This window comes from Sipha flava, unplaced genomic scaffold (assembly GCF_003268045.1).
Source record: "Sipha flava isolate LNK unplaced genomic scaffold, YSA_version1 116_pilon_pilon, whole genome shotgun sequence".
NCBI classification, from domain to species: domain Eukaryota; kingdom Metazoa; phylum Arthropoda; class Insecta; order Hemiptera; family Aphididae; genus Sipha; species Sipha flava.
This window is the reverse complement of record NW_020271740.1, coordinates 1424326-1439754: the sequence shown is the minus strand read 5'-3', so window position 1 is coordinate 1439754 and position 15429 is coordinate 1424326. Positions and strand designations below refer to the sequence as shown.

At 29.4% G+C, this 15429-nt stretch overlaps 1 protein-coding gene across 1 annotated transcript; it reads right to left on the bottom strand.

The window, feature by feature from the left end:
- Positions 1-14155: 14155 nt before the first annotated feature.
- Positions 14156-15007, bottom strand: LOC112692341 (zinc finger BED domain-containing protein 5-like). The gene has a single exon (XM_025566987.1). The coding sequence runs from the start codon at positions 15005-15007 to the stop codon at positions 14156-14158; it is 852 nt and encodes a 283-aa protein (XP_025422772.1).
- Positions 15008-15429: the final 422 nt, after the last annotated feature.

Below are 15429 nucleotides of genomic sequence, written 5' to 3'. Positions count from 1 at the left end.
TTATATTGATAATTCTATAAAATACAAAGTTGCCACTTAAACTCCAGCACATTTATTTTGGTACTATAGTAATAAGATAAGATAACACGTTAATTATGAACAACCTTGAACACAATTATCAGTTATAGAAAATGCATAACTGCAGTGTTACAATTTTTAATTTGGTTCATTACAGAAAATCTATAGGTGCTATAAAAAAGTAAATATTTCAATTGTAGCGATACTGTCTACGTGACACACAGCTAAAGGCTAAAATATGATACAAACAAACAACCGGTAGGTAGGCACAGTCAATGTTAGGAGGTTTTCGAATGATATTTACAAGTAATAGCTATTGCCATGGTGTAATTTATCACCGTTCTTAATCGGGATATGTCATGCACTATTATCTACATTACGACGGGTTTTACATCGGATGTCCGGCTTCGAAATACAACATGGCCACATCGCCATTTCGATTGGGAATAAACTGAATAAATACGAAGTGTCTGTTCTCTCGGCATGTTACTTTGAAAACACACACACAACTTGCTGTCACCAGTCTTCTCTTCGTGCAATAAAAATCCTTCAGCACGACCGTCGAAGGTGCCACGCGCAATATATTCTGATCTTGCTTGTTGCACACTTTCGAACACGTGTTCAGGCCCCTTCTCGAGAACCGGATCGCTTCTATCTTATTGCCCCGCGCAGAAACACAAGCTTCGCACACAGTTTTGCCAATGGAATTATTGAAATCTTTGCCTGATTGAATTTGAAACGTTTGTTGTACATTACATATAGTTACGTTTTACCAATGCTAATTCGTTGCGCAAACTATGTAGGTACGATCTTTGGCGACTAATGAATAACTATAATAACTATTATTAACTAGTTTGACTTAGGACTCGGGACCAATCGTTAAAACCAAATTTTTCTAAAAGAGTTTCAGAACAATTGTCGTTGACCGAGTTTACCGTTTGGTAATGACAAGCAAATGCACTACAGCCAGTATTAGTTTTACTTATATTTGTAGTGGATTTTTGGACTTATCATTTATGGTTATTGATCATAGGAATAAAGGACACTGTACCCATTGCATTTTAATATACCGATCTGTTGACAATTTTTTCTTAATCTTTTTAATTCTTATGTTGTTTGGTAGGAGGGAAGAAATGTCAAACGTGTACTTTGAACGCTCTTATTTCGCAGCAAGTAATACCAACTTTCCTTAAAAAGTAGAACATTTTGGGTTCCAACTGATTTCCATCAATACTTTTCCGTTTGAGCATGTCTTACAATTAGATACATATCTAAGGTAGACGTCCTTCTTAAAATTCTTTCAAAGTGTGCCATAACGATTACTATCATTTATAATCATAAAAAACAGTATGGAACATAGGCGGTACTGTTGGAAGGGCATGGTAGGCGGCTGCCCCCTCTGCGAGTTCTTATTCTCCCAATACATTTCAAATATTGGTTGGTAACCCCTCATATAACATGCTTATTTAGAGTCTGCATGGTTGTAAGTAATAATATTATTATCTACAACCGTGGGAGCCATTCATGTAAATATACTGATAAGATTTTTTATGTCAACATATTCAATATTATTATAATTTATTTTTATCATTGACAAATCATGAACCAATATTATTACTTTATTATTATTTGTATCACAAACGTTTTGTATGTTTTTATACTTTGATTTGAAGTGTGTATTTTATTTAGTATTCTTGAGTTTTTTGGATAAATTAATTATAATAAAAATTATGAACACAAACCTAAGTAAAAAAATAAAAACTTTATACGACTTTTTCATACAAGAACCATCATAGGCGGCTCTACGAGGTGTGCCGGGTTGCATATTAACATTCCATACATTGCTACACGACCGGTCGTTTCTGATTGGCTCATTTCAAATAACGCGCTATTATAATAGGAATATTATATTTATACATAGACCTTATACTAGTATAAGGGTTGCTGAATTTGGAAAAATTAACCATTTAAAATGGAACTCACGATCATCTACACCAAATGGAAAAAAATTACTTGTTTGTTAGTACTTACCTATAAATTTATCACTACAAGCATTGATTATAAATACTATTTTATGTATTTATAATCAGTGGTACAAGTATTTATTATTATGACATAGTATTAAAATGTATATTAAATTATTTATTTTAAGTATCTATAAAAAGTATAAAAGCATTATATTAAATATAACGTAAATGTTTTCTAGTTTCAATATAAAAATATTTTAAAAACTAATATATTATTATGCTATATTTCCAAACTAAACATTTTGTTAATATTTATTAGTACACATAAGTGTATATATAAGTGTTATACAATGAATGTTGGTAGGGTTTATACTAAATTTAATGCAATTTAATGACAAAAAGTATGGTTCATCTTCTACTGGAATACAAAAACTTGAAGCACGATTAAAAAAAAATTACGAGTGAAGGACAATGGGAAACATTTTTGCATACAGCTGGAAATTTATTTATATTATTCATTACGAAAGATATCTGGTACAAAAATGTCTGTCCAACCGACTTCTATTGCTAGGCGGTCACCAAATATCACAAGAGGAAGTAAAAGATTACCATCAGGTCGACCAGCTAAATGTGCATCTAGTTTGAGAAAAAGGAAAAAAAAAATCTTGGCACTAATGTAAATGCTAACTAACCAAATGCAAATCCCATGGGTGTGGTCATTAATACATTTAAAATATATTTTTATTTATATATATATATATTTATATAGGGGTACCGAGGTAGGTTAACCTAATTATTTTACATGTTTTTAAAAAAATAAAAAGAGTATAATGTAAGTACTGTAATTAATATAAATGTTAATTAAATAAAAAATATTTACAATTATAATATAAATATAATATTCCTATTATTATAACTGTTGTGATAATAACTGTGACTATAATATTACTACAATATTATGACTGGTCGTATAGCAATGCATAGTATGTTAATATGCTACCGGGTATGCCTTGGGACACCCTAATGTGAATAATACGAATAAAAAAATTGAATAATTACAATTGAGAATATATGTGCATACATATTAATTAAATTTTAGTTTTTTGTAAGTAATATTGCAAGTGTTTAAAATAAGTCTGAAATAATAATTACGTGTAGGTATATTTTACTAATTGTTATTTTACATAATTTTATTAACGAAGCCTTTATTTTTAGAATTTAAATCATAACACGGTCTACACGTACGCGTTTATAGTCTTCCCTTTATATTTTGAAAAAATAACCAAAAAATGACAGGACACACTTAAATGTATCACTCTGGGTCTGCCTATGAGAACCATCACAGGTAAATTATGGTATGTTATTATATTAAAATTTTATAAGATAAAATAATATAAATGTAGGTATTCGTAAGTGTATTATTCATTTTACAAAATAATCTTATTTGAAATAAGTTAAAATAGTTATTAATAAAATATTTTTTTTATAGTATTGCTAGTCTAAAGATTTAGACAAAATAGTATTAATATTTTACTTAAGGGGTGTCACCGGCTTCCACCAAAAATTAGCTTTCCGTTTTCCGCCAATACCGTTTTCATCAAATTAAAAAAAAACGTTTTTCCTTTTTCTGCCAATTATAAATTATAGAATTTTAAATTTTGGGAACCCCTTAAAGTAAGTATATATATTCTTTTACCAATTCAAAAAATAGCCAATACAAATATATTATTATAAACTTATGAAAGAATACCACAAAATGAGTTTATTGTAGAAAAATTTATATTACTCAATATTAATTACTAAATATAATAAATAATGAATATAAAACATATATTTGCATTGTTTTAATAACAACATGTCATTGTACTTTGATTCATTGCCAGCATTTTTAATTTAAACTTCATTTAGCATAATGGTTTGATATCAGTTTTACGAACTCGTATCTACTTATTTCATCTTTATGGTATTTTAAAATTAATTCTTCAATTCGTTTACGATTATCAATAATATTTTTTCTCGGTGTTTTACATTCATTAATAATATATAATAAGTACAGTTATCCATGGTATTATATGTGGTGTTCGTGTATAAAAATTGTCTTTGAATAAAGAATGAAAAGATTCACACGCGTTCGTTGTCCGAGTCAAACTTGCTGATAATGCAACCCATAGTGATGGAGGATACTTACAATCATTTCCTATGTAATTATCTACCAAGTCAGAGTATTTATTTAATAAGTCATTATCAGGACAATCACTCATCAAATCATATATGAAAAATAATCTGATACTTCCTGCGCATTAAGAAACAAAAGACCAAAAGTATGTCGTAACCATTTGTCAATTTCGGAATTTGTATCTTTATATTCGTTTGATAAACCAAGAGATTGTATTTTCCTCCACCATGAATTAGTCAAATGAAATCTACAACCAATTATGTCACTTTCCGGCCAAATTTCATTAACTGCATTTATAATAGCTTTTTCGTAATCAATAGTCACATTTGCCGGGGAAATAATCAAATTAATATCTGCATTTTTGAAAAATAGATTGAAGAGCAAAAACATAGGAATATTTTAGTTTATTTGGTAATAAACAAAATACGAGTGGAACATAGTGGCCATTTTGGAATCCATGAATGGTAAACATTTGCATAAAAAAGCGTGTATAATAATCAAATGTTGCATCCATATAAATAGTATCTACCGATGACAAAAATTTTAAATTTGTGTTACACGAAAAAATAATTATATTTTCATTTTCATTATTTAATAGTAAGAAATTTTCTTTTTTTTTTGTTTCAATATTCATAGAATTCAAAGCTTGGTGTACTTCAGCAATGGATTTTAGATTTGCTGGGAGGATTTTGCGTTTGTTTTCATACATATTTTTCCTAATTCTATTAATATCATTTACAGTTATTTCTTTAGCATACTCATTATGTATTAATTATTGTAAAATTATTTTTTTTGGTCGTACACTTACATCTTCTAGTGCTTTTCTTTTGCATGAAGTATTAAAAATTAGCCGATTTATGGTATTTTTATTTACAGCTTTATGATTGTGTTAATTTTTCGTGTTCAATATTTCAGTATAAACATTTTTTTTTGTGAATACTTTTACCTTACATGATTTATTAATACACCTCCAACGTACTTTATTTACTCCTTTGTATGCTTTGTGAAATTTAAAGTTATTAATTATAATTTGTGGATTGTCACGTTTACTAATAATTATTTTTATGGACATGACTGTAACTTGTCTTGGTTAACGCACATCACACACTAATCGGTGGTCACTATTTAATATTATATTATTACCGACAATCGAACAAATTGCAGTACCTATAAGGTTAGATATTATCAATGTAGATATAAAGATGTGGGTAAAAACGTACTATAATATAAAATACTATTATCAGTAAGAAAACTAAGTGTGACGATAAAATTATACCCACTGTGCAAAATGTAGTACCTACTATGAACATTCTATATATATATATATGTATAATATATAAAATTTATAAACCACTTGTGGTATTTGAATGAAGAATGTGCTGTGTTTTCATTATTTGATGACCGAGTTGACTACAATACTAAACATCGAATGGAAAATAAAATTTTGCAAGGATACGAATAAAATATAAACGAAGAAGAAAATGAAGGTTCAAATAAAAAAATTAACGTACAATTTGACGATGTACTCGTATCAAATTTTGTTAATCAAGATCTTCCATTTGCCCTGCTTAATAATAAATCATGGAAATTATTTCAATGATTTAAAATATCTTTTAACTTTTTACGAGAAGATCCAAGCACATGGAAGCCTTGGATGAGTATATACAAGCTAAAGAAATATTATCTGCACTAAAAGTCGTTAACGATACAGCTGAACGTGGAGTAAAATTGATGGAGGAATATAATGAAAAATTCACTAAAAATGAAGATCAAAAACAATTTATTTTACAAGTATGAAATATTTATATAATCTTGTGATATTTTACCTATATCAAATAATATAAATACATGTAACTTTTTTAGGTTGTTCAAGAATATCGCCAACAATATCCAGGGTTTAGCCGTGAGATTTTAAAGAAAACTTATGCCTATTAATAATACATCATTAATATTATTTTTTAATATTTAATGAATAAACTTAAAATTAAATTTAATTAATATATTGTGTAACATGAATACAATATTTAAAAAAATTAACATATTTTAATAAATAAAAAGTTGTAAAAACCTATATTCTTAAGGTTTTTCTTGATTATTTACAAAAGAGTTAATGTACCAAAAAAAATGAAAACTTCTTTTTTATAGATAATATTGTGTGGAATAATATTGCTAATTTACAATTTTTGTGTAGCTATAAAATTTAAGGAAATACAGATAAATAACTAAAAAACGAACCATTTTCCAAAAATATTGACTTTGACTGGTTTTCCTTAATTTTACGAAAAGGTATTAATTTTAAAAAAAATTTACAAGATACCTTTTTTGTAGTAAATATTCATTACTATAAAAATAGTCCTATACGTGTATGGTCTAAATTTAGAATGTAAGATATTACAGGTGAAAATGTATAATTCACCCCCTTATCATACAACTTCAATCCCTTTGAGGAACGTGAAGGGGTTGACTTATCAAATTCAAATTTTACCAAAATTATCTTGTCAATATACCAAACAAAATTTCGAGCCCATGAGTATAAATTTTTCAATTTTTTTTTTAACCTCTATAACTAAGAATCACCCTAATATATATATATATATATATATGTATTGAGGATATGCGATGTTATTAACTAATGCAAATTGATGTTGTAAAAATATTTGTGAGATTGCTAATTCATAAAATCATAATAATATAATATATTAGTATTGGTTATTTTTTTAATTGGTAAAAGAGTATCATTAAATACTTACTTTAAGGGATTCCTAAATTTTAAAATTCTATAATTTATAATTGGCGGATAAAGGAATGACGTTTTTTTTTAATTTGGTGGAAAACAGTATTGGCGGAAAACGGAAAGCTAATTTTTGGCGGAAACCAGTGACATCCACTTAGTATTTCTTGCCCTCCCCCCTGCCAAGAGGGTCTAGTATCGCCTATGGTATGGAACAATACCGAGGAAAAATAATGAATTTAGAAAAACTCGTTAGATGCTAAAAATCGATTTTCGAGCAAAATTTTTATGCATGTCCCCACAAGTCATGTATAAGTACTCGTTACGCGATCGATGCAATGCGTGTAACGTTTGAATTCGTTGATTGCAATCGATTAGGTAGGTATAGCGTGCCGCCTCGACTACATTTTGTTTCCATTAATAAAAAATTACCCCAAAGATATTCCGGACTCCTGTACATCAGCTTCTTGTCCTTATGCTCGTCCTGGCACGTGTTAGCATGTTCCAGCCACGGATAATTGTCCTGTTTCTCGTTGTCCATTGGATCGTCCGACGAGTAGCTGTCCGACTCCTGTCTGCCGCTGACGACTGAAACGAACGGATACCTATTTACAGACGTTAAAACGCGCATGGCAACATCGCGACTATACCATACGCCGCGGACCGGTATCTGGAACTACTGCAGTTGGCTCGTGGCTCGAAATCGGGGAACACGGATTCGATGCACACGTTTCGGTCTTTCGTCCGGTGCGTACCTGTGAGGCCGACAAACAACAACACGCAATTTAGGCAACTAACACGCGTATATACAAGGGCGTATTTTAGGGGGGGCGAAATAGCGATCGCCCCCTCCTTGAATCCATATTTAAGGAATCGATTATATGTGAGATACACATTTCAAATTTATTTAAAGTGAATCATTTTATAATGAAATCAAATTACGCGTGGCTATGAATACTGAATTGGGCTTTTTGTCGGGTCCATATTTGGTGCAAAATCAAATAAAATACAAGCGTAACTTTCAAAACACAGACAGGTGTTAAAAAATAACTACACAAATGTCGATTCTAAGTAGATCTGGCACTAGATTAAAAAATAACCAAAAATATTAAGGATTCACCAGATTTAAATATTACCAAACATTTTACTTTTAAATTTAAGCCTGAATTAAAGAAAAAAATTTGAATTCCCTCCCCCTAGAAGTAAGTAAATACGCCCCTGCGTATACAGTATGGTACAAAACGCTCCCGAGCGTAGTGCCCAACACTAGTCCGTGGCTACACATGGGCGTGTCTACGGCGGCAGCCTAGGATGCCCGTGTTACCACTGCACTTTTTGAAAGGCGCCAAAGCAACCGAGTCTTAAGTTAAAATGAATTACGGCTACAGATGCGAACTCACTAAAGGACTATGAAATGTGCACGCAATAATTGTACATGCTAAGTACCTACCGTTGAAATGTGTCATTAAGAAACGATTTTTTTTTCTTAAACATTACAAGTTACAACTTTGAATTTTAAACAAATATCGGTTAGGCTAGGCTTCCGTTGCCGGTCAGTTCTAGTCAGATACTAGCAGATATTTAGTACTGAGTATACTATGATACGTCTTTAGCGTTTGCAATATTCATGTGTTTGTACCGTTGTCGGTGACGTCAGTCGGTTTCACGGGCGAAAAGTTTATGAACAAAATGAACACCAGCATGTCGGCCGTTTCCTCTTTGTGTATCTGGCTGATGTTGCGAAAAACTTTATCGAATTCGGTATCGTTCCGTCCTGTAGTCAACCACAATTTTGCACGTGTTATATATATAGAATTATTTTTTTGTTCTAGCCAAGTATTATAGTGCTATAGTGATGGTTAAACTAGAAAAAAATCAAATACACACGGTATAGTTACATTTAGAGGTTGTACATTGCTGCACTGAATGTCTTACGTTGAGATCAATCTTTTGAAGAAATACTGTAGCGTATATTGATATGATAATATACAGTTGTACGGGTACACGAGCAGGGGTGAGATTGAACGCAAGGGATAGTTACTCGATCCGCCAATTCAGCATATGTGCACGTATTTCAATAAGGAAAACTTTTTAGCGATTTTCCATTCATCGAATTTTTGGATCGGTAGTGAAATGTCTGCACCGAGAATTGTCGTGCAACATACTTTTTAATCATGAAATTGGACCTTGGAAAAATATTATTTTTCGTTACAAAAAACCTTTTAAACTAATTAAAAACGAATATGATGTAATATAACGTTAATAAGTTGCTAAGTTACAGTAGTTCATATGACTTTGCACACTCAACTTCTTTAATTTTCTAAACCCATCTACATTCAGCATTAACTCGATGTGTTATAATTTATTAATCAAATAAATTGATTTCATCCGAGTGTCATTTGTACACAATAATTGTATAGTTTAATCTATAATTAAACACACGATTAACCCTTTCATATAAATATATAAGAAATTATAATATAAATTTATATAAATATAAATATTTTCGTATAGTTACCTAAAATTATAACTACATCTTGATAAAACATGTAATAATTATAATTAATATTACGTTTAAGTTAGTTAAAAAAATTATAATAAAACACATAATTTATGAAGCAACTGTCACTCGGGTAATTATATTTTTTTGAGAGTAATATTAATAACTTATGGGTTTAATTACTAAATCCGAGTTCACTCGTCCAATAGAATTAAGTGATTGGAATTTCTCAGTACTGTAATAATTTAAATAATTGAGTAACATTGCAGTAATATATATATATATATCTCAATGAAAAGAAAAATAAGTAACTAATACTAAGACCATAATCATTGAACAATTAAATGTATCCATGTAGTACGGCATTAGGCAAGTAGTAAGTATTATATGAAAATGCCTGGAATTGATATATTGTACTGTTTAAAACAGATTATAGTTTATAAATACAGTTAAAAATAAAATAAAATTTAAAATATAGTGTAACTGTGGAACTTGCTTTTAAAAATTATAATCAATTTTTTTAAACACATATACACATAGAGATTTATAATTATATATTTTACCAAATCATGTACAGCATTTAATTTTAAAATTAACTCATAAAAACTCATATTGTTTTCATTGCAGTTAGAATTGGGTAAAAATAAATCAAAATAACGAATAAAAAATAAAAACATATTTATATTTATTATTTTAAATATTATAGTATATAGTTATTATAATATAATACAATATAATTACTATTATAGTATATTTTATATTTATTATGATTAATAGTTTTGCCCCGAATTTAAGTTAAAATATAAATAAATATATATAGATATATATAAGTATTTAACCATATCGTTTTAAGTTTTAAACTCAAAATTAATTTTTTTTTTTGTAATATGGAAAACCTTGTACTATTGGTGTGAATATAATTTATTTTCATTGTGTTGGTTTTAAATTTTTTATTTTTACAGCTAAAGAGTATAATTAATTTGTTTTTTTTTTTTTTTTGGAAGGGGACTTATAAATCATTTAAGGGAGGTTACTAAGCCACCTAACTTCCCCCTATTTGTGTTTATGATAATATTGCTACAATACAGAAATATAATACATTATATAAATTCTATGTTTATTACATTCAATTCACGAAAAACAAAACATATTGTTAGAAATCAATTTTAATAGAAACAAATTTTAAGGATTAAAATTAAATTTATAATATTCGTATTTTAATGATGTAATTTAAATGTCATCAGAATTTAATTTTGTTTTTGTTCTGAAATCATGAATGTTTATTGTTGTATAATAAAGCATTTTAGATTTCTGTAAATTATCTTACTATATTTTAATAAGCTGACCGGAGCCTAGTTGGGCGTCAAACATTTTAACTTGTCATTATCTTGTATGGTTCTTAGTACTGAGTGTTTAGGATTTATTTTATTAATTGTTTATTATATAGCTGCCCCGGCAACAATTTGCTATGGCTAAATTTTTCAGAGGTTTATTTGACCTGGTGAATCTTGTATCAACTATAATTTATCCTTCTTTTATATGTTACGGGCAAAGTATACAATTCGGGCATTTTATACATTGTCCGGTCAGTATATAAAATGCCCTTCGTATATTGGGCAATATAGATAACAGATGATATGATTTAATGAAATATGATAAATCAATGAATAATGACCATGTATTTATATTATTGATTAATTCATCTCAGTAGATATAATTGATTGCACCACCAATCCTTTCTTGGCTGTGCTTCCTTTTCTTTTACATGATTCGCAACTATTAAAGTATAGCATAATCATATCTCTGGTGTTTCGGGTTAACTATAGTAAACGGAGATTTAAAACTCACAACAACATAAAATAAATAATAGTTGAGAAGAATGTGGTAACTGATGGTGAGATTTGGTAGATGATATATATATTAAAAAAAAAAAATAAATAAAATAAATAACTAAATTTGTATAATAAATCGCCGGTGGCACACAAATATAATAATTTAAAATAGAACTATCAACAATAAATAAATAAAATAATAATATATATGAAAAACTCACAATTTTGTGGAGCACCGCTGGCCAGCTGCTACCTGAGCTAAATTAAATAATAATAATAATCCTAAAAAATAAACAATACAAGACTAAATTTAAATATTGACTATTAGAGCCGATTAACAATAAATAATAGTAAATAAATTTATAATCAAAACCTTGCAGCAATAATTTAGTTGACAAAAAAGAGCCGCAATGACATGAGAATAAAAATATCAATTTAACAAGTATTAGCCGCAATGGTGTAATATAGAAATATTGTAGTAATTAATAGCCACAATGGCGTAAAACAATATTATTGCCGCTGTAACATAGCGGCCAGTCGACGACCCGAGCGTATCACCGCGGTCGGCCACACGCACACATTACATAACACACACACTATCTGTTATCGTGAATTATATTGTAAAATTATTTAAAATTGTCGTGTGTGAATTATAATATTCTACCCGTCCGGCTGTCTGTTTTCAACCGCCATATTGAATACGTGTGCGAGAAGTTCTTCGCAAGTTTTTTATTATTATTGTTATAGGCGCTAATCGCCGCAAATTGTGATTTTTTAGTTATTTAAAAACGTGCGCACAAATTGCCTCATATATTATTACTTTATTGTAGGCGCAAATCGCCAATTATTCGTTATATTTATTGTTATTTATACGTGCGCTAATCGCCACTATTTTGTTATTATTATTGTGAATTAAATTACAGATTTTAGGTAGTTGCAGCTGGCCAGCTGTACATCGATAAATTGTGAGTTTTAAAATTATCATTTATTTATTTATTATTAATCATTAAAATTACTTATTTATTTACTGTGTGCCATATGGGCTATTATTTAATATTAATTATTAATATTTGATGTCGTGCCAAAAGGGCCACATTTATTGATTATTATTATTATTTATATTATTATTGTTGGGCCAGAAGGCCGATTCTTATTATTATTTTTATTTTATAATAAACAGCAGCAGTAGTTACCATCCTTGTGTACCATTTATTTCATTTGTTTTAGTTCCTTTTATTTTTTATCTTAGAATTTAAGTTACACACACACAAGTATACACACCTTACACACACCACCACACCACATAGTCGGACGGTGCTTGCGCGGTGATCCCAACCACTACTATCCGGTCTATACACACGTATACACCATACACACGGTGTACGGCCGCGATTGTACGTAAAGGGCGGCGTACACGACAATTCAGCGTCCGGGCGCGCGTAATATTATTTATGCTCTCGGCGCAAACAAATATATTATAATTATTCAATTCATAAATACAAATCCAAGTAGTTCGCACCATGCGAGACTAAAAGGAACAACGATAAAAAATCACAACAAATATTGGTATCAATTGATTAATTAATTGATTTTCATGTAAAAATAATTGATCAAATTTTAACTTGGTAAAAAATGAATTATTTGAACTTTTTTTTTTTAACAAATTGTTTAAATCTTCATTAAATTTTTCCATATTCGAATAAGTAATAAGGTACGCACTGAATGAATTAACTTGCCTTCTACAAACGATTTACGATTACTAAATAGTTCATTTTTGAGAATAGGTAAAAAGCCAACTGCACGATAATCACTACAATTTCATATAATATACTTATAAATCAGTAAACATGGTAATAATATATTATGTCACGTACACGCGTATATATGTGGACAAGCGGACATCCCCATTGTAAAAATACGATAAGAACAAATAAATTAGTTACAGATAATAATTTGACTTTATTTTAACTATGTTTTACGATTTATCATATTTCATTAAATCATATCATTCGTTATCTATACTGCCCAATATACGAAGGGCATTTTATATACTGTCCGAACAATGTATAAAATGCCCAAATTGTATACTTTGCCCATAACATATATATAGCTGCCCCCCCCCCCATGCACATCGTAGCACTTAAAAATCGTTGCACTAGATTCTTCTGTTTTAATTATTTTTTTTATTTTATACATTTTTTTAAATAATATAGTAATCTCATTAGGTAATAATTACCTACTTTATGTATCATGTAATGTGCATGCAATATGTAATTTTTTAAATATTTTCTTAAATGAAATTAAATACTATTTAAATTTATTTGTTTATTTAATTCAATGAAATTCTTCAGAGTAAATAACATTTTTTTGTTTAGAAAACCAACTGTTAATATAATAATCTGATTTTTGGTTTACCTGTTCTTGATAATCTCACATATAACTGTCCAAGTGAGAAACAATCGGAGCGAAAATCAATAACAACATATTGAAATGTTTGACCTTGAGCCTTATTAATTGTAATAGCGAAAGAAACTTTAATGGGGAATTCAAATATTTTAAACTGTAAAGGTAAATCAGTAGGATTCATAAGTACACGGGGTATTAAGGCAATTTCTCCTCCGCTGTACTCCCATCGTTACTGTAACGTGTTCGACGACAGCGTAACGAAAATACAAATTGTCTATTATTATTATTTACGGCAGCGTTTCTTAAACTTTTTTATCCGTGGAACCCTTTTTGTCGTCCACTTTTATCGTGGAACCCTTACTTTGTTTTCTAGCTTTTAAGCTTTTTGTTAGGATTATTTGCAAAAAAAAAATATAATTATTTCATATACTTATATTGTGTTAAAGGTACTTAATTAAAAAATATGTTAAAAAAAATAATAAAAATAATAAAAATTGTATATAATTTTACTTTAACAATAATTACTTAATAAGATGCGTGAAATTGCTTTTTATTATTACAAATATTCTTAATATTGGGCTTTATTGATGAAAGTTTTAATAACATATTAGGTTCGGCATCAAGTCTGTTGCGGTATTTTGTTTTGGTCGATACGTAGGTAGAGAACCCCGTTTCACACATATACGTGGTTGCAAATGGTAAAAGTGCCAACACGGCCTTTTGTGACAATTGAGGATATTCATCCATTTTTAATGCAAATTTGCACGATTTGAGACGAAAAATAAGTTCATTCTGTATATCGGCTGCTAAATCATTGATACGATTAGCTACCGTGTCATTCGATAGTTGGATTTTAGATATTTCTTTTGCAGATTTTTCATCTAACATACATTTTACCATCTCCATAGCACAAGGTTTTATAAGACTTTCGGCAATTGTGTAAGCTTCACCGCGTTGAGCTATCTGATAGCTAACTAAATAAGAAGCTTCGGTTGTTTTTTCATTCACAGTTTTTGTGGTTTGAACCATACAGTTTATTGATTTTAATAGTTCGTCACGCTTTCGAATAAAGAATTCTACATTTTTTTCTTTAAGTTCATCGTGAACAGATTCTAAATGACGACGCATTTTAGCTGGAGCCATAGAGCTATTTGGGAGAACTTTGCTGCAAATAACGCACTGAGGATTATCATTATTATTCATAAATCCTAATGATATGTAACTTTCATCATACTTTCTACATTTTTTTTTTGGGGTGATTTCATTTGTATCATTCTCATTATTACTATGGTTATCAATATGACTTGAGTTCACCGCAAAATATTCAGGTTCTTGAGAGGAACGTTTTAGAGTTCCTTTTTTAAACCATCTCTCCATATTGCAAATAAAATAACAAAACCAACTTTGAGATAAACAATAAAATTATAACACAACACATTCGAATATAACGCACAGGTCACAAGACACGCGGTGGACTGTCGCGTTGTATTGAAACGTTGAAACGTTATTTTATTCGTTTATCTGTTTTTCAGAAATTCAAGCTATCGCGGACGGCCGTGACCAATCAGTATTTTTATTAACGACACACAAATATTATTTATGAATAGTACTAGTACCTATGTTACTCATATGCTTATCGTTATCGACGGTCGTTTCTCTTAAGTTCACGCTATCGCGGACGGTCATAACCAATTAGTATTTTTATCAACGACGTTCAAATATTATTTCTGTATATAAACTGTATAACTGTATAAGCAGTATAAGAACACAATATATTATAGAAGTATAGAGGTTAGACT